Source organism: Diabrotica undecimpunctata, chromosome 6 (assembly GCF_040954645.1).
Source record: "Diabrotica undecimpunctata isolate CICGRU chromosome 6, icDiaUnde3, whole genome shotgun sequence".
NCBI lineage: Eukaryota > Metazoa > Arthropoda > Insecta > Coleoptera > Chrysomelidae > Diabrotica > Diabrotica undecimpunctata.
In genome coordinates this window covers 94,763,092-94,788,889 of record NC_092808.1, presented here as the reverse complement: position 1 = coordinate 94,788,889, position 25,798 = coordinate 94,763,092, and the positions used below count along the sequence as shown (strand labels likewise).

The window sequence follows — 25,798 nt, the reverse complement described above, 5'->3', positions numbered from 1 at the left end:
CCAAAATCTCGACCTGATTTCCGCAATGATCTCTAGAACGAAAAGTGATATAGAGTTTTTTCTCGATGCGAGTTGTCTTGACCTTTAATCCCAAGCGCGGGTAATCTGAGGGTTTATTTTTCGAAACGCAAAAAGAGTTCGACATTCTCTCGCCTATATTGATTGATCAGATATTTATTTTAACTCTATGTAAGCGGAACGTGGAAACACGAAAGAAATAAATGGATAGGGATAGGATAAGGATAAAAATCTAAAATCAATTCGAAATGTTAAATAAAAACCTTATGAAATTTGTATAATGCACAAAGTAAACAAAAAAACTACTACAGTTTTAAAATATATAATGAACAGTTTGTTGTTTTTATAATACAAATTTACGCAAGTTTGTACTATTTTTCAATAACACTTTTTCACATTCACGAATGAATCACATTGCATCACTTATATGCTCTTTTTTACTGTAGAAACGCTATTTTGACCAGGAAAATGATTGACTTCCTTAAACTACACCCACTAAAATAAATATTCCAGGATGAATCTACATATATGCAGACAGATATTCTTCGTAAAGTTTTCTCTAGCGTGTATTCGCAAATGATTTTTTAAAATATTTGTTTGAGAAAACTGCTTAAAACAAATTTCAAATTTGTGAGGTTTTTCTCCAGTGTGCTCCTTTACATGTACTTTCAAATTACTTGATTGATTAAACTGCTTAAAACCAATTTCAAATTTGTAAGGTTTTTCTCCAGTGCGCGTTCTTAAACGTAGTTTTAAATGTGCAGTTGATGCAGTAAACTGCTTTAAACAAGTTTCGTACTTAATAAGTATTTTCCATTAAACAGTATTTTCTCCGGTGTGAACTTTAATGTGATTATTGAAATGACCTTTTTGAGAAAACTGTTTTAAACAAATCTCACATTGATAAGGTTTTTCTCCAGTGTGCATCCTCAAATGTATTTTTAAACAAGCTGCTGTAGTAAATTGCTTAAGACAAATTTCACATTTATGAAGATTTTCTCCAGTGTGTACCCTTAAATGTGCTTTCAAATTACGTGCTTGGTTAAACTGCTTAAAACAAATTTCACACTTGTGAGTATTTTGTCCGGTGTGACATTTCATGTGATCAGTAACATTACCTTTATAAGCAAACTGTTTTAAACAAATCTCACACTGATAAGGTTTTTCTCCCGTGTGCACCCTTAAATGTGCTTTCAAATTACGTGCTTGGTTAAACTGCTTAAAACAAATTTCACACTTGTGAGTATTTTGTCCGGTGTGACATTTCATGTGATCAGTAACATTACCTTTATAAGCAAACTGTTTTAAACAAATCTCACACTGATAAGGTTTTTCTCCCGTGTGCACCCTTAAATGTGCTTTCAAATTACCTGCTTGGTTAAACTGCTTAAAACAAATTTCACACTTGTAAGTATTTTGTCCGGTGTGAACTTTCATGTGATTAGTTAAATGGCCTTTTTGAGCAAACTCTTTTATACAAATCTCACACTGATAAGGTTTTTCTCCAGTGTGCACCCTCAAATGTATTTTTAAAAGGGCTGCTGTAGTAAATCGTTTAAAACAAATTTCACATTTGGGAGGTTTTTCTCCAGTGTGCTCCCTTAAATGTACTTTCAAATTACGTGCTTGGTTAAACTGCTTAAAACAAATTTCACACTTGTAAGTATTTCGTCCGGTGTGAACTTTCATATGATCAGTAAAATTACCTTTTTGAGCAAACTGTTTTAAACAAATCTCACACTGATAAGGTTTTTCTCCAGTGTGCATCCTCAAATGTATTTTTAAATAAGCTGCTGTAGTAAATCGCTTAAAACAAATTTCACATTTGTCAGATTTTTTTCCAGTGTGCACCCACCTTAAATGATCCTTCAAATTACACATTCGAGTAAACTGCTTAAAACAAATTTCACACTTGCAAGGTTTTTCTTCAGCGTGAGTTTTTAAATGTCGTTTCAAACATTTTGTTGTAGAAAACAGCTTTAAGCAAGTTTCACACTTGTAAGCATCTTTTCCGCTGTGAACTTTCATGTGATCAGTAAAATTACCTTTATGAGCAAACTGTTTTAAACAAATCTCACACTGATAAGGTTTTTCTCCAGTGTGCATTCTCAAATGTATTTTCAAATAATATGCCGTAGTAAATTGCTTAAAACAAATTTCACACATATAAGGTTTTTTTCCAGTATGCGTTCTTAAATGTTGTTTCAAAATACCTTTTAGAGAAAACTGCTTAAAACAAATTTCACATTGGTGAGGTTTTTCTCCAGTGTGCACTGTCAAATGTAATTTCAAATTACCTGCTGTACTAAACCGCTTAAAACAAATTTCACATTGGTGAGGTTTTTCTCCAGTGTGCACTGTCAAATGTACTTTTAAATTACCTGCTGTACTAAACCGCTTAAAACAAATTTCACACTTGTGAGATTTTTCTTGAGTGTGACCTTTCACGTGTTCAGTTAAATAAACTTTTTGAGCAAACTGCTTAAAACAAATTTCACATTTGTAAGGTCTTTTTCCAGTCACAACTTTCATATTTTTACTTAATGGTTTTCCTTCAGCATGTGGGTTCGTATAATTTTCTTCGTGAGATGAATGTTCAGTTATTGTCTCCATAATTTCCATCTTGTTCCTTTGGAAATAACCTAAAATCAAAGTGTCTTTAATATACATAAACATATGAACACAAGAGTGAGAATGAATGTTACAACAACAGATCAACTAGGCATACAAAAATTTAGACACATTCCAAATAGTCCAATAAGCTATCTAGAGAAACCAACAAAAGCCATCACCAATAAAACCTCTCTTCCTGTTGACATAAAACAATCTCTAATTCCTCGCGAAGAGTCTTCTAGAACCCCTCGAATATATGGCCTACCCAAAATTCGAAGACTTCGAGACCCGACCACCCATATGTTGGCTACGAAATGTTGACGATACATTCGTCATTTGACCTCACAGCAGGGACGCTTTAGTACCTTGTCAGGCCCATCTAAATGGTATACATCCTAGTATCCAGTTTACGATGGAGGTGGAAACTGATTCATCCCTACCGTTTCTCGACGTTATGACAAAGAAAAAATAATCCCACGGTTTTTATCACTCTGTTTATAGAAAACCTCCCATACCAATCGTTACTTGCATGCCAACTCTCATCATCCACCTTCCAAAATTAATTCAGTCATTAATACTCTTGTCTCCAGACGCCTTTGCAATGATGTAAGTAAACGGTTACTGCGAAAATCACATTAATAGGAGCATCCACAGACATCAATCTCCCACTCAATCTCAACCCAAAGACGCAGAAACTCATCATACGAAAGCTTTTCTTCCTTACATCAAAGGTGTCACTGACAAAATCGACATAATTCTTAAATCAAGAAGAATAAAGACAATATTTACCCCCCAACAAAAACTTTTATCTTTTGTCTGATCAATTAATATTCCAAATTAACAACACGGCGTTTATGAGATTCCATGTGCAGATTGATCTTATATAGGCCAAAAAAAAAATCGTAGAATATAAAATAGGATTTATTAACAGTCCATATCCGTTCACAATTCGGATTCAATTTCAGCTATATGTCAATACCATCTTCGTACAGGTCACAAAGTTGATTTTGAAAACTCCAGAACTATAGCCCCCATTCGCTTTTATAAACCAAAAATTATCCAAGAAACCATAGAAATAGAAAAAAGGCAAAATTTTCCCAATATACTCGGTTCGCGATTCCCAGTCCAAACTGTCGAGTGAATTTAGTCATTATTTTTTTGCGAAGTTAGTTACTTTTTGACAGACTAAAAGTGGCTGGAAATTAATATACAACCAAGCACACGTACTCATAGCCAATATTAATAGTAAACTAACTAAATAGTAAACAAAATAAAACTTTGCGAATTACCGATAATCAATATTTATTTATCTGCACCATATAATAAATAGTTAAGTATGTTAAATTATAACAACTAAAATATATTTTTTAAATATATACTACCCAAAATTTGATGGGTTTAGTATACACTTCCACTATTTAGAATAATTCTTATTTTTTTAAAGAAAGAAGTCTGCAATAGTAGGATACTTGAGCTATATTACTGAGAAGTAGGAATTGTTGTGTTGTAGGTTTCCGACAATGAATCTGTCAAAATATGCCCGAGCTAAGCAAATGGAGTGTAAGAGATAATGGTATACGTTTACCTTCAACATAGAGACCTCTCATAAAGAAAATATCATCTGCCTATAACTTGAAGCAGAATGCTTGTGCAGTGGTTAAACGAATTCATTATAATGTAAAAATATCCTGAACATAAACTGTTTTTTCACAATCGAAAACAATATTTATTACTTATTAATAAGAGAAGAAAAACAAAAAAAAAATTACATTTCAACTACAAAATGCAAATTTGCATACAAATGCAAAAGAGAAATGCATCATCCATACGACGTGTTTACTCAAAAATAACAGCAATAAATGAAATAAAAAAACAATTAAAATTATTAGTCTAATATCCACTCTTATTTTATTTCTTAATGTCAGTTAAATCATGGATAACTGTAAGGGGCACGTCTGTAATATATTTCTTTAACTTAATTTTAAACTGTTTTATATGCCTGACATTCTGAATATCAGTTGGTAAAACGTTAAATGACCTATAAGGTCTACGTAAGTGGAACGGTGTCCAATTGTTTTTTTACTTTCCGAGGGCATTGCCACAGTATAAAGAGGTTCCACAGTAGAACCACTCTCCAAAAAATTGGAAGTAAAATCTGTCAACGCGCAGGGCGACTGCGCTTATTTCTTAGTCGCTCGAGAACCATTCTTCCATTGCTAGTCGCGTAGAAACGTACGGGTTAACAGTGCCGTATTTTGCTTAAACTGAGTTAGTTTTATATTAATAAATATTAATTTATTTTTGTGTTTTGACAACGACGTCTGAATTGGAAGTCGAAACGTTAATAAAATTATTTTTTCAAGTTAAATAGTGGCTTATTTCCCAATTAGAATAGTTGATATTCGTTTAATTTATTAAGAAATTGTTGAAATTGTTAAAAATAAGAAGGATGAAGAGAATTTTTTTTTATTTAAATTTGTGGCTAAAAATCACCATAAAATATAAAAAGCTTCTCGAGACTATTAAAAAACTTTTTCCATTCATTTACGGTGATTTTAAGATTTGGTTTTACTGTAAAACCATGTAAAACTTTTACATAATATATAGAATAAATGGTTATCTTTTCAGCAGTTTGAATTTTAATTGATGTACTCTTGCACATTACGCGATTGATTTGACGAAAAGACTATTGCAAAATTTAATTAATTTTTTGCAGACTACAACTAAAACTAAATGAATAATGCAGAAAACACAAAAATCGCCGATATATCCAAATTAACCTACGAAATGTAAATAGTGACAAAATTTCATAAATGTCAATAATGTCAAAATTTCATAACAGTGGAGTAAACTTGCCTACCGTTGGACGAATTACAAACAAACTTTATGACGCGATAAATTTGAATTACTCCTCCTGGTTTAAAAACAGAGTATAGTAATCCCGTGAGAGCTTCGAAATTAACGTCATTTTTATTTGACGTTTGTATGACGTTACATTATATTAAAAACCATTGAGATTTAAAACTTGCGCAATAGCGTTGATATTTTAAATACCGTTAAAAAATATAAACATTGAATTGTAATGTTGTTTTTCATTTATTAAACCCTTTGTCTTTGTAATATTAATATTTAGTAAGAACAACTGGACAATTAAATATGGGAAGCCGCATTTTTTATTTTAATAAATAATAGTAGTAGGCTCAGAAAGTTTTAATACGGCTCTGTAAGGTTACCACTGGTGAATTACCAATTTCGTACTTTGCCGGTATTACTTCCTGAGATCAAAGCGCCGACAGACGAGTGGTTTTACTGTGGAACCTCTTTATACTGTGGCATTGCTTTATTCCTGTTTCTGGTAGAGTACTCATGTGAGTAAAACTGTAGTGTATGTTTATTTTTATATTGGTATAAAGTAACCGCTTTAAAATAAAGCTGCCTATAAAGCAATTTATTTTAAAATGTTTCTTTGAACAATATTTAGTTGTTCCAAATGATTGACATACGACCAATCCCACATAAGAATGCCATAGCATAATCTTGATTCTACTAAGGCAAAGTACATTGTTTTTAAAGGGACGATTCTAAAATATTGCTTAAGTGTTTAAATTTATAGAGTAAACTTCGAAAGTTTTTTGTCACATTTGTAATAAGTAGGTTCCATTTTAAATGTCAAAACAAATCAGACAAAATATGTTGACCATGAAGTCCTTCATCGATAGTGTATTATGAGTGCTTCATAGTTAGGCACACTCTTTTTGTAACAAACAAAAAGCAGAAAGAACGTTTTTGTGAAGTTAACAGTTAGTTGTTTGTGTGCAAACTAATCAAAACAATTTTTTAAATCATCTTCGGCCAATAATTTTAGGTTCTCACAATTATCTCCAGTGTACAGTACAGCTGTGTCATCTGCATAACTAATACTTTTATCTTTTAACTAGTAAATTTGCCCGTCGCATGCGACGGGAGATCCAATCAATTGTCATCTACAGTCATTAAATATTTAAAATAATAAACTTTTTACATATAATCCAAGTAAATATAAAGTATGATCTGGTGCACTTCTGACTTGACGTCATGGTTTTTTTACTATACCATATACAGATTTGTAATTTTTTTTACAAAACATAGGAGTTTTATTACAATAACTCATGTCCTCTGATTTGCAATTAACCAGTGTAATTTTCAATACAACGTCGCGATGTTTTATAATTAATTCATTTATTCGACTGGAGTCGCAATTCATTCCGCGATACAGCCAGTGTAAGTGTAAAAACGGAACACAGTTAGAGTACATGTCAATTCGCCGAAAAAGTACGTATTTATAAATGCAGATATGCAATTAAAAATATTATTTAACTAAAAAAATGGTTATGTTTTATTGCCAAAGCGGATTGAAAAAAAGATTTCTAAGAACAAAAATAAAAATGAATTTCAAAAATAAAATAATAATAACACACTCTTAATTTGAAATTATAAACAATATTTGGAATAATAAATGTATTTAAGTATAAATTTAATAATTCAAATAATACACAAATAAAATTGATGTTAATAAAACATTATTTATTATCTGCACAAAACCGGACTTTCAGGAAAAATCGGTAGACAGAGCAACACTGTCGGCGTGCCACATACGCTACTATTAACAGAAGAGGAGAGGCAAACCAGTGGAACAAATAAATTAGTTATAAAACATCGCCACATTATATAGAAATTTACACTGCTTAATTGCAAATCAGAGAATCTTAATAATTGTATTAAAAATCCTATGTTCCGTAAATAAAATTCCAAATGTATATATATATATATATATATATATATATATATATATATATATATATATATATATATATATATATATATATATTTATATATATATATATATATATATATATATATATATATATATATAATTTATATATATATATATATATATATATATAATTTATATATATATATATATATATATATATATATATATATATATATATATATATATATATATATATATATATATATATATATATATATATGAAAATTACTGAGTTCTCGGGAAGAACTGCGTTGAGAATTTAAAACTCGACGTTTCGGCTCCCATTTTGGAGCCATTTTCAAGAGTGATGATACGGTTCCGTTCGAGTTCGGGGTCTCAATCTGCCTACTCCCCTCACTCGAGACGTACCAGTATCGTGTTCTGTATAAATACAAGAACTGTCTCTCGGCACTCAGGTCTCAATCTGCCTACTCCTCAGTGTCGAGTGACAACCGGTCTTACCCTGTGTGGCTGCTTTTATACCATCCGTATGCGCGGGAACGGTATGCGCTGACGTGGCCTGAGCGGTGTGGGTTGGGGTGGGGGGTCGCTGCAGCAACGGCCGCCATGTTGCCGGCAGTCATTTAGCATCATCGCGCGTGTTTAAACTGTTTGGCCTTTTTTCGATCTCGATGGCTTCACGAATGATTCTCGCTTTTAAGGAGCGGATGGGAGCGATGGTTTTTGCTTTTTCGAAATCTATTTTGTGGCCTGTCTGAATGTGATGTTGGGCTAGGGCTGAAGTGGTATCGGAATGTTTGGCTGATAGAGAATGTTCGTAAATACGGTTATGGATTCGTCGGTTTGTCTGTCCTACGTATGTACGTGGGCAACTGGAACAAGGTATCTCGTAGACACCATGGTCTTCATTGGGGATTTGGTCTTTTACGGATCTGACGAGATTGGACAATTTGGAGTGAGTGGTGAAGATGGTTTTGATATTAAGAGGGATAAGAGTTCTACTGATCCTGTCAGTGACACCTTTAATGAAAGGTAGAAAGATTTTGGGTTGATCCGGCGGCAAGGTTTCTTTTTTGGATGGAATGGGGTTTAGGGCGGCCCCTCTCTCCCGTAATAGCAGATATCTACATGGAACATTTCGAAACAGTAGCCTTGTCCTCGTCAAATCTCAAACCCACCTGCTGGTTACGGTACGTTGATGACACCTTTGTCATTTGGCCCCATGGTAAAGACACATTAGATCTCTTCCTCTCCCACCTGAATGGAATACATCCCAGCATTCAATTCACGATAAGAGTTGAGTCTGAAGCGTCTTTGTCATTCTTTGATGTCCTTATTCAGAAAAATCCACCTCACAGTTTTTCCTATTCCGTGTACCGGAAACCCACTCATACAAACCGCTATCTCAATGCCCAGTCACATCATCACCCCGCCCAACTTAATTCAGTCATTAACACTCTTATTTCCCGTTCCATAAGACTTAGCGACAACAATCACAGGTCATCCGAAATCAATTCAATAAGACAAACACTCCTACAAAACGGCTACCACAAAACTCAAATCAATAGAAGCATTCAAAAACTTCTAAACCCCATTCCATCCAAAAAAGAAACCTTGCCGCCGGATCAACCCAAAATCTTTCTACCTTTCATTAAAGGTGTCACTGACAGGATCAGTAGAACTCTTATCCCTCTTAATATCAAAACCATCTTCACCACTCACTCCAAATTGTCCAATCTCGTCAGATCCGTAAAAGACCAAATCCCCAATGAAGACCATGGTGTCTACGAGATACCTTGTTCCAGTTGCCCACGTACATACGTAGGACAGACAAACCGACGAATAACCGTATTTACGAACATTCTCTATCAGTCAAACATTCCGATACCACTTCAGCCCTAGCCCAACATCATATTCAGACAGGCCACAAAACAGATTTCGAAAAAGCAAAAACCATCGCTCCCATCCGCTCCTTAAAAGCGAGAATCATTCGTGAAGCCATCGAGATGGAAAAAAGGCCAAACAGTTTAAACACGCGCGATGGTATAAAAGCAGCCACACAGGGTAAGACCGGTTGTCACTCGACACTGAGGAGTAGGCAGATTGAGACCTCAGTGCCGAGAGACAGTTCTTGTATTTATACAGAACACGATACTGGTACGTCTCGAGTGAGGGGAGTAGGCAGATTGAGACCCCGAACTCGAACGGAACCGTATCATCACTCTTGAAAATGGCTCCAAAATGGGAACCGAAACGTCGAGTTTTAAATTCTCAACGCGGTTCTTCCCGAGAACTCAGTAATTTTCATTTATCTGACCGCGGAAACTTATCCGAACATATATATATATATATATATATATATATATATATATATATATATATATATATATATATATATATATATATATATATATATATATTGATGGCACACTATATACATTATATATAATATATATGCCTCACGCCGTTTGATTTGATGTGCCATATGCTAGAATTAGAATGTTGTTTATTATTTTGTAATCAGTCAGAGGCCCTTTTCAGGTCAATAAAGCGAATTTACCTTAGGCTTTATATATAAAGCAAATATGTCTATTATCATCCATAGTGTCATCTGATATGTCGTATGTCGAAATATATACAAGAATATCTAGAAAGAATACTGCCCTTTTGGTAGTCTCTTTGTTTGTTTTCTGAATATATCTAAATATATTCGTTATATACTCCCCTTTTATTTTTTATGTCGCATGTTAGGATTATTTCAGTTGTTTATTTTCTACTTCTTTTTTATATAGGAGCTGTAGCTGTCTATATTCTTCCTCTGCTTGTTGGGTCCTGTGCTTTTGTTACATCAGTAAATATGTTCTATTTTTTTTGTGTCGTAATCAGACATTCTTCATCAAACCAGTTATTCGTTTTTGTTCTTCTTTGTTTACTTTGCATGACTTCTACTTTTTCAGCTGCTTTTTTTATGATATTTCTGCACTATTCCCACTACTCATGTATGTTTCCATGTTTTGTCTGTTTTTTAGTTTGATGTTTATACTTTCTTTATATTCTTTATTGTTATTCATATCTTTAGTTCTAAATTGTATCGTTCATGTTTCGAATCTCTTTCCTTTTTTATATATTCGATTGGTGTCTTTGTTCTACAATAACATCATCATCATCATGGCGCTACAGACTTTAAAGGGTCTCTACCTTCTCAAGCTTTCTGTGCCATTCTGTTTTGTCTCTTGTTTGGATTTTTCAGTTGGTATTACCGATCTTCTCAGCATCCTGTGAATCCCGTCTATTTACCTCAGCGTTGGTATACCGTGTCTTCTCATTCCGACTGGTTGCGATGTTATAATCTTTTTTTATCATGTTCAATTCTGGGACCCATGCTACATGTGAGAACAGGAACCCCATTGACCCCTTCGAAGTTTTGGTCACTGACAATTAGATCTACATCAACATTTCCAGGTCTTGTGTTTGTATTAGTCGCCGTGAATGTGGTTTTATTTTGATATATATGTAATCCCATTTGTTCTGCTGCTGCTACTAGCTCAGTTAGGATTTCCGTGGTTCTCGCCCTAGTTTTTGTTATAATGTCTACATCATCAGCATATGCTAGAGTTTGACTGATCTATTAAATACAAGTCTACAATAACATGATCTTTTATATTTACTTTAAGTCCATTTCGTGATTTCCAGGTGCTTTTGTGTATATTTTTGTAGTGTTTTCCTTATAGCTTTTTTGAGTATGTGCTGGCAATTACTGTACAAAATTACTGTCTAATTCACTAATCTCTAGCCATGCAAAAATTTTGGAAAAAGCGATTTAAACTAGGATAGAAACATTTTTAGATTTAGGTACATAAAATAATTTCTGATATTCAATTTGACTTTTTTGACAATTTAGAGGTACATATGATGCAATTGCTTCATTAATGGCTCGCATTTATGATTCAGTCAATAGAGGAAAGCCCACATTATTGCCATAAGCAACTCTTGGAAACTTTGACGCAAGTTTCAGAGATAACGTTTCAAGATTTTTTGAAAGTTACTTAGAGAATATGGTACAAAGGGTAAAAATCAATGAAAGTTTTAGTAGGAGAAAAGTGGTGAAGTAAGATGTTTCGCAAGGTACGATTCGTAGCCCATTATTGTTTATAGATGTGTGTTAATAATTTACTGTTTATGAAATCTATCTATATAAAAGGTTATGATGGCAGGTCACACTGTTTTTCCAGTTAAACTAACGGCGCCATTTAGGAAAGAAATATGAACTACAATATTTCAATCATATTTTGTTGTTGAATCGATACGTTTAATTAATAATACTGTATTAGTTACATATTAATATAATTAATAATTAATTTTTCCGTCGACCGTCCATGTATGATCAATTTTAACACCATCAAAATCATTGATTAATGACCCCTATTAATGAATGATTTTCTATTAATATACCTATTTATAAACCCACTAAAAAATTTAAAATGAAGTAGCCGCTGTTATAAATTAAACTTTGAATTAAGGTAATGAAAGCTGGGATGGATGGATAGGACGGAAGAAACTCTCTTGTTTGAGGAATTTGCGGCAGAGGACAGGTTTGACAGCGGACCAATTGCTACACGTAGCGCAAGACCGAGATCAGTATAACAATATTATAAGCATGGTAGTCGCCGACGTTCCGTAGAAATATGGCACTCTAAGAAGAAGAATGAAAACTGAAAAAATTGTTGTTTATCGTTAAATAAATAAAAATTTAAACTAACATATCTTTATTTCTGAAAAGTACGGCCGACGGAAAAGTTTTGTAACGAACTCGTGAATTAAAATGGCGATTAACAATCCCGAACATTAGCACGGTCGCTCCGCTCACGCGTTTAAATATCTCAATTTTAATCGCCCTTATTAATACACTTGTTGGTTAATAGTTATTTAAGTTCATCATTCATTATAGTTCATCAAATCGTGACGTATGATACATTCTTGGACAGCAGAGGCGGTAGCGAATATGTTGAGACAGAAAAAACACATTGCGACATTGCTAAGAGGGCATTACATCATATCTCCTTTGTGTTTGGTCCGATTGGAGCGTGTAATACGTTAAATGAAAGGGAAGGATATCACGAATATATTAAATTAGAAAAAACAAACAAAGCGTCTACCAAAAGGGCACTACAGTGTCTTCATTATTAATGAACACATAATTCCATACGAGATGTCATAGGGCACTATGCATAAAAATAGTTTAACTAAAAGACAAATTTTGATTTATTGACTTAAACAAGGCCTCTGACTAAGTAGAAAATAAACAACTGAAATAATCCTAACATGCGACATAAAAAATAAAAGGGGAGTATATAACGAATATATTTAGATATATTCAGAAAACAAACAAAGAGACTACCAAAAGGGCAGTATTCTTTCTAGATATTCTTGTATATATTTCGACATACGACATATCAGATGACACTATGGATGATAATAGACATATTTGCTTTATATATAAAGCCTAAGGTAAATTCGCTTTATTGACCTGAAAAGGGCCTCTGACTGATTACAAAATAATAAACAACATTCTAATTCTAGCATATGGCACATCAAATCAAACGACGTGAGGCATATATATTATATATAATGTATATAGTGTGCCATCAATATATATATATATATATATATATATATATATATATATATATATATATATATATACATAAACAGCACAGTAACAAAAGCACGGGACCCAACAAGCAGAGGAAGAATATAGCCAGCTACAGCTCCTATATAAAAAAGAAAAAAAAACCACTCAAGAAAGATTAGAGAAAATATGAGCAAAGAATTACAAGAACTAAGTAAGCAAAATAATTTAATATACTGTTATGTTTTTTTTCTGTGGATTCAAGGATTAAGTGAAGTAAACGTGGTGGTTTAACTAACTTTATTTCAACTGTATGATAAATTCCAAATACATTAATAATTATCGCCTACAATCACATGGGTATCACTTACAAACATACTTCGGTAAATACTGATTCATCAAAGGCCGCCTTGGCGGCTTATATAATAAAACATCTGTTTTAGAACAAAGGAAAGGATATAAGACTGATCTCAAACTTATATCTCCAACAAAAAGCAATAGTACGATTAGAAAATGACTGTCCGAGATCTTCACAGTCGAAAAAGGAATTAGACAGGGTTGCATATTGTCACCGGCATTATTTAACAGTTACTCCAAAAACATCTTTAGAGAGGCCTTGGACGAATCAGAAGATGGGATTGTTGTAAATGGCCAACTTATAAACAACATTAGATATGCAGACGATACAGTGTTGCTGGCAGATAATGCGCAGGGGCTCCAAAGGATGATGGATAACGTAGAAGCATGTAATACGGCCTAAAACTAAATTGCAAGAAGACAAAAATAATGATCATTAGTAAGAACACTGCCATAAACGCCCAAATTACAATTAACGATACACCGTTAGAAAGAGTGGAAAATTATGCTACATATTTGGGTTGCAATATTAAGGATACTTGGGATCACAGCTACGAAATAAAAACTCGTATTAAAAAGCCAGAAGCTCTTTCAACAGCCTTAGGAAGATTCTCTGCAACTTATCTTTAAGAATCAATATACGCATAACAATTCTTAGATGTTACGTCTTTAGTGTCCTCCTCTATGGAGTAGAAAGCTGGAGCCTTACACAAGATGTCATAAAATGATTGGAGGCATTTGAAATGTGGTGCTACCGACGTATGTTGAGGGTCTCATACATACACCACACAAGTAACATAACTATTCTCCACAGGCTAAGAAAAGACAAAGAAATTATTAACACCATAAAAAAGAGAAAGTTATCTTACTTCGGCCATATCATGCGTAATGATAAAAAATACCAACTTCTACAGTTATTTCTACAGGGCAAGATTGAGGGTAAGAGAGGCCCTCGACGTAGACGTATATCCTGGCTGGCCAATCTTAGGAAATGGACTGGTCTAACGTCAACTGATCTATTTCGGGCTGCTGTGAATAGAACAAGATGGGTCAATGTGGTCGCCAACATCTCTAGAAGATAAGCACATTTAGAAGAAGACGTATAATATAAAAGAAACTTTCAATGTAGAAAGTTGCGTTTAGAATGTAATAGACTTGCAGATATCTGTTTTTCTAACTATATGCACTAAAGGAGAATCCTAAGTCTTTCTAGAAGTATAAAAATGATAAATGTTTTCAATCTGTCTATACTGACAATCAAAACACTTTGTACTTTCTTGAAAATAAAGTCACGAATATTAGTAATACAGTATACTCTCTCTATAACGAACACGGTTATTAAGAGGTTTCGCTTATAACGAGGTACATTAGATGTCCCGTGAAATTTCAATTAAACTATAACCCTCTACAGCGAGGCAAATTTGTTTATAACGAGAGAAAATAAGATCGAAAAACGTGTTTTTTACGTTTTTTTGGCCCGGCCGTAGTTATAAATAAATACTGTTTTTAACTGCCGTCCGCAATAAACTTAACGGCCTCCGGCAATAAACTTATTCTGTTTAATCTACCGATCAATACTGTGTTGTCGGAAATTTATAATTTATGATTCACAAGGGTCAGTGTAGGGGTTTGTCCATTCGCACCTAATAAACTACGTAAACAGGCTTAAAACCATGACAAATGAATCAAATTTCATCAGAATTTCATTTCACAGTTGTTTTTGTCGTAGATGTTTATCGTTTGTGTTGTAGATTACATAGTCACCCAGATTACACACTATGACTCTTAAAAGAAAAGCATTTACTTTAGAAGAAAAAATTAACATCCTTAAAGATGTTGAGAACACCAAGAAGACAGCAGAAGTTTGTCGTGAAAGAGGAATTTCAAGTTCTACTCTATCTACTGTGCTCAAAAATAAACACACAATTTTCGAAGCAGATTCGTATTTTTCCGGTAAATCGGAAAAACTACGTGCCGCAACTAATAAAGAACTCGATACTGCAATGGTCAAATTGTTTACCGTAAACAGGGCTGCGAATGTTCCAATAAGTGGACCACTTCTTCAAGAAAAACAACACAGTTTTCGCAGGCGCTAGGTGGTGATGAGAATTTTAAAGCATCGAGTGGGTTTAGCCGTTTTAAGGCCAGGCACGAAATTACGTGTGGAAAATTTTGCGGTGAAGCGAAGAGTGTTTCCAAAGAAGTCACCGACAATTGGTTGAAGTCATGGCCTACAATAAGACAAAGTTACAGTGACGATATTTTCAATGCCAACGAGTTGGCCCTTTTTTTTTAACTTACTCCAGATAAGAGCCTCAAATTCAAAAATAAACGTTGCATAGGTAGCAAGTTATCAAATGAAAGGGTAACTGCACTCGCGTGTGCCAACATGTCCGGTTCCGAAAAAAGGAAGTTAGTCGTCTTTGGAAATCTCAAAAACCCCGATGTTTCAGAGGTGTGAATCAGCTTTCTGTCACATAAAAATTTAATAAAAAATCGTTGATGACAGCAGAGATTTTTAGTGGAGAACTTTTGAAGTGGGACAGAGAGTTGGGACATTGAGAGTGGGACATTGAAAGATTCTTTTAATTGTTGACAATTGTCCAGCCCATCCGAAAGTTAACGGTTTAAAAACATTCAACTTCTTTTTTTTTACCCCCAAATTGCACATCTGTTCTGCAACCGATGAATTAGGGCATCATAAGGTCCTTTAAAGTTCACTACAGAAAACTTTTAGTTAAGCGGATCCTGAATAATGTGGAAAACCGTAGTGAATCCCCTGTTACTTTATTAGATGCCATAAATTTCATCCACAAAACACACTCGTAGATAAAAAAAAAACATCAGAAAATGTTTAGGTCATGCGGGGTGGACAGAGACTGAGGTAGAAAACGAAGAAGATGAATATCCTGTAGCAGAGGGGTTGAGGTTACAACAGTAAGGTCAAGAACTAACCCAACTGAACAATGATGACGAGTTTGCTGAATTCATTGTCATTGATGATGACGTCATTGTTTGTGATCTTCCGACAGATATTGAAATTATCACGGAAGTAATAAATCCGCCAGCGGAGCGCGTTATCGTCAGTGAAGAAAGTGATGAAGATGAAGAAGACAATCGCGGTGAATCTACACAAGAAGGTCCTAGTAGACAAGATGTGGAAAGTGTTTTAAACATTGTAAGAAACTTTATCCAAAGACAAAACGCAAATGAAGAAGAATACAACTGTTTCACATCTTAAGAAAATATGATATATAGATTTAAAGCAGTCAAAAATGACATACTTCTTCCAATTGCAGAAGCAATAGTTTATGTTATCCTTGAAAATACGCTTTATACATTATGTAATTGGAAAAAAATGTAAGTACAAATTTTTTGTTTTAACATATATCATTGACAATAAAAGTAAATAACTTTTTTTCAAAAACGCCATTCAAACAATATTTAGCATCTTATATTGCTCCGACTGGCTTCAATATAGGAAGTTAATGTTTTAGAAAACTACATATTCATATGTATGCACAGTATTATTGCTGTCTGATATAACGAGATTGACTTATAACAAGGTAATTAGTCTGCCATTTCAGTTCTCGTTATAGACGAGGTCTACTCTTGCATTAAGTGCATACAAATTTCAAAGTTGAAGCACAAATTTCAATTTCAAGCAAATCTTTAAGGAAATTGTGGCTCTTCCAACATGTTGCGCTAAAAAAATGTGTGTGCACAATTGTATTGCCATTGTATCTACTATTTAACAAGTCTTTTTCATATTCAACTTTTGCTAACATTTGAAAAGAAAGCTATGTTGTTCCAAAATTTTTAAAACCTGACAAAAAATAACATTGACAACTATTGCAGCATCTGTATCAAATCTGCAATACCAAAATTATTTGATTGTCTAGTTAGCCAGCAGATTTCTTTAATGTCTTATAAGTCAGGAGTAACATGGCTTCTTCAAAAATAAATCAACTTTGACTAATCTATTAACTTATCAACATGATATTCTAAACAAGATTGAAAGCAGGGGTGTTTGATCGTGTTGATCAGGAAATACTGTATACTAAGTTAATTTTGAATATGTTTGTGACCCAAACTTTTTTTCTTGGTGGAGAAGCTCTTTCACTGGTTGTATTCGAAGAGTTAAAATGGGACGTTATTTTTCTGAGGAAATTGTGGTCACATCTGGGGTTCCAAATCCAAAGTGACGCCATAGTTCTCCTGTCCATGAATGATATAGTTACATGTTTTTTGTGTTGCGGCTGTGTGAAATTTGCTGATGATCTCAAATTTTGGAGAACCATTGAAAGTATTTAAGTTCAGGAACTGTCTCAGGAGGACTTAAATCGTTTGTCAGAGTGGTGCCAAAAAATAAGCTATATTTGAATATGAACAAATGCAATTTTATAGGTTTCTCTAGAAAAACTGGTTAACTTTAATTTGAGTGCAATGAACATAACCTTGGCATCGAACTATATCTTTGTGCGTCACAGTGTTGCCACATTTTTTTGTATAAAGTATAGAAGTTTTTAAAATAGAAAGATACTTTGACGAAATTATATATAATGTTTTAAAAAACTTATACAGAAGTAAAATGCTTCAAATTTGTATTTAGGTATATACTTAGGTAAATGTGAAGTGTTTTACTTCTGTATAAGTTTTTTAAACGATGGTATACAACCAACTACTGGGATTTTCCATTAATTTTTATATATTGTTTTGTTATGAGAAGCCACAATTTTTGAATTCATATTAAAAAGTATTCATAAAATAGTATTTTTTACCTTAAATATAGCTAAATATTTAGTGTATTCTTTTCTTTAACCTATTTTTTTTTTCATTTAACTTTACTTTATTCTGTAGTTTTTAAAACTTCCAAACTATGTATTAATTTTTACCTTAAGCATAATTTTAATGGTTTTTATTATATAAGTATTTTAAATGTAAGATATAATTTTATTTTATAATATTTATAGGTATAAGTATTTTAAATGTAAGATATAATTTTATTTTATAATATTTATAGGTATAATTTTAATGCTTTTAATTATATATGTATTTTTCACGTTTTTGTTTAATTATATATATGTATTTTTCAATTTTAAATTTTCATTTAATATAATATAAATCTTGCCCACAATTTTATGTGAGAGTGTGAAATGATTGAGTATATGGCAACACTGACGTATATTAAGCTTACATTTAACGACAAACCATCGAGTTAGAATCTATGGAGAAGCTATGAGCATATTAACCTATGTACTAAAAACGGCGTAGGTAGGCGTGGCTAACTGTGATATCAATATGGCGGTGGGATCATGGACGGACTCAATAATATTAAAACTACTATAAAAATATGACTAGTTATCCAAAAGATTTAATCATAATCTACAAAGTGCAATACATTTTTAATAAACTATGATTTATTTATCCCGCGGTAAACACTAAAAACACGATATATTACACAAAAAGATAAATTAATACAGTCAAATACTATTAATTTATTCTCTGAAGTACGGGCCATTACTTTGTTTACATATTTGTATACTAATCTGTAGAACGTTATTCCTGAAGATTTTTTATTAACATTGCTTCTGCCACTGCAACTACGTTGAAAATAAGAAACCATTATTATGCACTATCACAATATATCATTACAGTTTCTATAAAAGTATTATAAAACTAAAAATATTCGAAAAACAACAAACGTAAATAAACATATACGATCTGTCAAAAGTGTCAAAACAATATGGCCGAAGTGAGGTCGTTTTTAGTCACGTGATGCCCTCTGCATAGATTCTAACTCGATGCGTCAAACATATCTACATATAGGTTATGTTCATTGTACGAAAATTAAAGTTAACCGAAAAACTACTAGGTTTGAATCAATGACGTATAATATATAGACTAAGCAGTCCCGTATTCTCCCTATATAATCGGGTGTCCTAAAGATCTCCGCTCAAGGTATGTTTACCAGAACAGCGGCGTGCTCATTTCTATTTTAATGGCAATAATTATTTTTTTAATTAGTACATTAGTACAAGTACATTACCTGAATTTTAATCATTTTACCAACAGGAAATATTGAAGTTTCGCCTAAAGATTAAAAATTCTCATTTTTTAAATTGTATTAAGGACTATTGATTATTATTTAGTGTGAAGGAAATTTTGATAAATAAATCTAATCAGGTTTGCATTTTTATTAAGTGTTGCGAGTCTATTTATAGAGTCGAAAGATTGCTAGAAGTCTATAAATAGTAAGTGAAAATTTATATCACGTTCATATCACTTTTCAATCAGCTGTGTTGGCATCTATGGTTGATTTTCTTTTTCTGAAGCCTGGCGGATATTACCCTAGTGTATTTTCGGTAATTTATCTATTTCCCAATATGCTTAACAATATTTTGTATGTGGTGTTCAGTAACGTGATTCCTCAGTAGTTACTGATATCCTTTGGTCTCCTTTTTTAATATCGTTATTAGATGACCCTTTCTCCACTACATCAGTATACTTTCTGAGTTCCCTGTTTTTTTTTTTTTAGTTTAAGAATCCAGTGCATCAAATTGTCTTCTTAATTTTTGATTAATTAATTTTTTATTAATTCCTGGTGGTTTTCACTGTTGCAATAATTTCCTTGTATAAAGCAACTTTTGAAGTTTATATTAAGGAATTAGGAAGAAAATTAATAGGTTACTTGAGTGCAAACAAACAACAAACTTTTGAATTCTAATTTCGTGTTTTGTTGTATTGAATTAAAAACAAACAAAAAAAAACCATCAAATCAATTATACATTTTTAACAAAAAACATACAAAAGAAATAAATCATAAAACATTTTGCAACATAATTAGTAATTTAATTAACGCATTAATGCACACAACGTAATAAATACAGTTTCAATTATATTCTAAGACATACAATATGTTGTATATAAAGATACAATATGTTACAATAATAAATAAGTTGTATACCAAAGACTTCTATAATTGTAATGGTGGTGTGAATATACAAAATAGGACAAGATAATGCCCTGCCTAGATCGCACAGGCTGATCAGTCTTACATCATTTTTATTGAAGGCAACAGAAAAAATTCTTGATAGACATATTAAGGGAAGACCTTTGAGGGATCATACTCTCAATGGGAACCAGCATGCATATTAAGAAGGAAATCAACAGAAACAGCAGTGGACAAAGTAGTTCAGAAAATCAGTCACTCAATTAATAATGGAGAGAATATTTAGAAGGCACATTTAATATTGCCCTATTAAATAGATCCACTATCAACGTATGTTACTATGTGTAACTGGATCAAAGCAATGCTGGAAAATATATTGTTGAGTGAATAGAAGATTGTCACAAAGGTGCAAGGAGAGATTTTGGCCAAAACTGCTAAGGGAGTCCACAGGGGGGAGTGTTTTCTCCCCTCCTCTGGTCACTCCTGGTGGATTACTTGATGTCACTTCTTGACCCACACAGGGGAAGAAGTACATGCCTATAGGGATGATCTAGTAATTATGGTAAGAGGAAAATATGGTAATTTTCATTCCAGCACACTTCAAAGAACATTAAATATCCTTAGTAGGTAGTATGACATGGAAAAATTCTCTAGCAATCTTAGTAAAACATCTAGGAGTAATATTAGATAAGCAGCTTACATGTAACGCCCAGTGGGAAAGAATAATCTACAAAGCAAAGGTTTCCCTTTCTACATGTCATAGAGTATGTGGGAAAATTTGGGGTTTGAAACCCAAACCGATGTACTGGCTATATATGACTAGTCAGATCTATGATTAGATATGGCGCACTTATATGGTAGTTTAAATAACAACAAAAGACCACTTAATAGAAGCTGAATAAGCTTCAAAGACAAGCATGCTTAATCATAACACGAGCAATGTTGACTACCTTAACTGCCTCATGGAGGTCATGCTTGATCTCTCTTCATTACATATATGGATGGAGAAGGATGTGAAGGATAGGAGCATACAGAAGGTGGATAAGATGTCAGGAAGTAAGGCAAAAGGATACCTGGATCAAATCTAGAGAGATAATTAAAAATTACCTAGATTTGGAAATAGTACCAGATGCAATGCAACCTAAATATAATTTCGAAAAGTCGTTTACCATCCTCTTTATAGGAAGATACAAATAGGAGTTAAATAAAATCAATGCATTGGCCATTGATAAATTGTTGGCAGCACCATCAAAAGTTAATGAATAGACTTTTATGCCTGAATGATAAATAAAATTTAAGCAAAGATTTACTAAGGATGCTTTTTCTTATCCACAAAAACTCTCAAAATAAAAAATATGCAACTGGCACTTTAAAATTGTCATTTAAGGCTACTAACATAAACACCAGTGCCTCTCATGCTTCTGGTATATTATCAGATTCTATATCTGTACCAAAATCTACAGAGCCAATAAATTTTTTCCCATCCCATTTTACTAGCTTATGAATAGACATTTCGTTTGCATTGCCATCAACAGTTTGGTACCATTTTGTTATGGTTGATGGGTGTGGTAATGCATTATTAAAAGCTCTTCTTACAAAATCATAGGCTTTGGCTGAATACAATTTAAAGCCAGTGCAAATGACCTTAATTCTGGAGAATATTTGGCACATTTGGCACCCTTTAAAAATCGTTGAAACAAAGCTTTGGCTGATTCTGGTAAAGAGGCCTAAAACAATAAAAAATACAAAAGTAAAAGAATATAATAATAATTTAATTTTGTTCCTTATAGAATATGTGAAAGAAAACTTACCAACAACACAGATTCAGCATTTTCTGTAACATACAGTTTTTCTTTTAATGATTGTACCAATGCGTTTAATGATGCTGCTTGTCGTTTTCATCTTTTAGTAGATTTTCTTAGGGTGTCAATTTGTTTCTTTTTTTTTGCTATATACATATTTACTGATTCCATGTATCCTTTTCTTTTTCTTAGGATGTCTAAGTCTGACATGGAAAAATCCTCCACATAATGCTTCCTAAAAATAAAAAGATTTAATGAAAGAAAAATTGCTTATTCAAGGATATAATAATGCAAATGAAAAATTAAATGAATATTGCCTCTTGTTATTTTTTTATCTATTAATTCTGTCTGCAGCATGCCCTTCAATATTTTCCTTGCCTAAGAGTTCCTCAGTTTCTGAGGCAGACAAAGTTAGTTGACTGCTAGCAGTTCAAAATTTAAATTGTGGGTGTCTGATGGACTAGGGAGAGCTTTAGTTCCTACCACCTCTTTAACGTCTTTAGAAGACCTGTATGCAAAGAAAAACAATATAGAAGAAACAATAAACAGAAAATTTATATAGATATTAAATACCAATGTAAAAATTTAATAAAAACATTACCCACCTTGGTATAGCTAATGGTTTTGCATTTTCTTTTAGACTAACAAAGCTAGATTTCATGATAACATCATTTGGATCAAAATGATCACAACAAATACGTGACCATCTGGAAAGCTTGTTCTTATTTAATTGCAAAATGTATATCCAAATTTCCTGTTTTTCTTCCTCAAAAAACTATGAAAAAAATATTAGTTAGAAAAATTATATTTAAATGATTTTAATAAAAAAAGAAGACAAAAAATTTAATGGAAATTGTTATTATTCCTTATAATGCATAATAATTTATTTATTTATTAAATAAATAACAACTAAACGCCTCCACTGGCTATCAAAACATAACCTAAACATACATATAAAAAATAACTTACTTGAAAAGTGATAACGTTTCGCTCTTCGAACTTCAGCGACCACAAACAAGATACCTAAATGGCATTTAACTAAAATAGTAGCTAAAAATGACTCTCAAAAATTTTAAATAAAATTTGCTTGTCACAAAAAATATGTAAACACACAACTTCATATCAAAACAATAAACAATAACAAAGGTATTCATGTTACCGACACTTTTTAAAGCATTCACGGAGTCTATATATTATACGTCATTGGTTTTAATAAAGTTACTTTATTGATAACCAACCACTGAAAACACATCTATCACGTCTGGGTGTAATTTTCGATCAGAAATTAACTTTTGGCGATCATATTAATTCTATATCAATTAGGGGGTCAAAGATGCATGGATTTATTACTAGAAATTCTGGTTTTTTAAATTTATTTAAATTTAGTTTTTAAAATTATAATTGGTTATTGGTAAATTAGAGGATAAACTTGGCAATACTGTCAAAACTTTCAAAATACTAGTTACCAGATTGCAACAGATGTTCATGTTCAGCAGATTTCAATTTTATGACGATTTCTTATAATTTTGAGATGAAATAATGGTACCTGACTGAATACCGTTTTGTTAATGTATTCGTTAGTTACAGCAACTTATTCAGATCGTCACTACATTTAAACTGTGTGAATTTTTGTGTTCGGTAAACAAAATTTCAATTTAAAATAATGCATAAAATTAATTAATATCGTCATTTATTAAAACGACATGGCAACACTGTCAAACACAAAACTTTCCTTCTCCTTCATTTGTAGCTAACTTCACCGGCACTTTCTATATACTTTTGCCGGAGGACTTAAATATTTGTTACTACTAACCTTTTTCAGTTTTTTGCATTTCTTCAAATGGTTTATGTTTATTTTCATGTTGTTCTATTTCAGTATTTATGGGACATTTCTTTAAGTCTAAAGAATCATACGCCAAATGAGTACTTTGCCTATTGGATTCCTCCTGAATTTCACATTTAAAGCCATCCAAAGCAGCATATTCCAAGTCATTATACTCTTCTATTTTAAACGTTTCCTCGCTAATGTCTTGTTTTACTTCCATTTCACTACACATGATTTTCAATAATAATTTTACATCCAAAAAGTGAAATCACTCCGCATGAGTTTACCACAAACCATATTGAAAGTACAGGCTGAATATAGCCGCAAATGTCAACCATGAAATAAAATATTTCGAAAGATTTAAAAAAGTACATTTTGATTTTACCATGATACTATGATCAAAGAAATATAGACGCTTAAGCGTCTATATTCTTTGCTATGATTAAGAAGATAAGATATTGCTCATAAGTCGTGACGTAATTGGAGAGTTGCACGTTCGTAATGTCAGTTTTCTGTATGTGTCAATAAATAATCTTTAATAAATAGTTTGGAGATATCCTTTTGTGTACGATTATTGTAATTATTAAATCTTTATTTAATGTTATTATTTTGCTAATTGAATAATTTCATCACAGAATGCATAAAAATCCCATTTAACTTTAACAAGAATTCAAATTCTACTCTCCAATGACGGCATGCGCGAACACGACCGATTTTGTACTACGGGAAGATCCTATCTTGTTAGTCATAGTATCATGGATTGTACCATTTTATGGATTCTGCAATTTTTAATTTATATAAAAAACGAATTTTACTAAAGGGGGAAATTTTAAGTAATCATTAACTATTTTTACAAATGAAATTTTTTTCCAAAATCTTATAAAATTATTTGAAAGTGAAATAAAATCAAGTGAAAAATTTAATAACATTCTCCACTCATTATCTAAATCTTGGTAATTTTCTGGACCAACCAGGTTAAAAAACTTAGCGCCACATCAGAAATGATTGTTTTTTTTTTATTTTTTTAATTTTGGCGTCAAAAAATTGCATTTTTTCAGATACGGAGTTTTTCCAAGTAAATCTTAATTGTTATTTGTTTAACACTTTCGATATAAAAATCTAAACAGTTAATTTGTACCATTTCTAAAATATCTTTATCTACTTGGCTTGTACTTTGAATGATCTCATTCGCTTCAATGCTTAGTGAGTGACTATCACGATAGTTTTCCTTATATACAATTAAATTAGTACCTGAATTTAAGTACTTTACAATATGTAAATGACCTCTTCATAGTATAACGAAAAGGGACTTTGTATCATGGCAATCATGGGACATAAATTCTTTACAAAATTATGTTTAAAACTACTTATTCCTCCGAAGTGAGTAAAAATCGTCAAAATTCCCATGTTTTAAGTCGACGGCCACGGCACAGTATATTGCTTATAAAGAATATTCTAGCAATCTTTAGCAATATACTGTGGCCACAGTTTTAGTTAATTGCAGTCGTCCTCTTAAGGATTGTTTTGAAGTATGATAACTGTAACCAAATCGCACATTTGATTTGATTGAATATTGAACGATTGAACCACATTGAACTGTCCTTCTATATGCCTCTATATTCTTTGATAGCATTCAAAAACGACTTTCAGAAAAGGACTTTCTATCAGCCGACATGTTTTTCGTACAGACAGATGACAATGACGTATATTATATATTATACCAAAACGTCATATTGTGCTGGTTTTTAAATTTATAAAGAAATATTTATAAATATTTTCTATTTAAGGTCCTTCGCTCAATTCGGGCATTTATTGACTTTTGTTACAG

General features: G+C 32.4%; 1 protein-coding gene and 1 long non-coding RNA gene across 3 annotated transcripts; both read right to left on the bottom strand.

The window, feature by feature from the left end:
* Window positions 1–307: 307 nt before the first annotated feature.
* LOC140443581 (uncharacterized) lies at window positions 308–24,361 on the bottom strand. Its single transcript, XM_072534921.1, has 2 exons — window positions 23,959–24,361; window positions 308–2,660 (listed from the first exon to the last, which is right to left on the bottom strand). The coding sequence occupies exons 1-2, from the start codon at window positions 24,200–24,202 to the stop codon at window positions 835–837; spliced, it is 2,070 nt and encodes a 689-aa protein (XP_072391022.1). The 5' UTR covers window positions 24,203–24,361; the 3' UTR covers window positions 308–834.
* On the bottom strand, window positions 20,233–23,941 carry LOC140443583 (uncharacterized). 2 transcript variants are annotated; one of them, XR_011951238.1, is made up of 4 exons: window positions 23,115–23,941; window positions 22,751–22,920; window positions 22,155–22,380; window positions 20,233–22,070 (listed from the first exon to the last, which is right to left on the bottom strand). It is a non-coding gene; the product is annotated as an uncharacterized lncRNA (long non-coding RNA). The 2 variants fall into 2 exon arrangements; XR_011951237.1 differs by having other exon boundaries at window positions 22,751–23,941.
* Window positions 24,362–25,798: the final 1,437 nt, after the last annotated feature.

What these genes read in the sequence shown, in the direction of transcription:
- LOC140443581 (XM_072534921.1), bottom strand. Translation starts at nt 24,202, where the DNA reads ATGTGTAGTGAAATGGAAGTAAAACAAGACATTAGCGAGGAAACGTTT. An exon ending in AATGCAAAAAACTGAAAAAG is followed by an intron (nt 2,661 to 23,958) that starts GTTAGTAGTAAC and finishes CTTTGATTTTAG; the next exon opens with GTTATTTCCAAAGGAACAAG.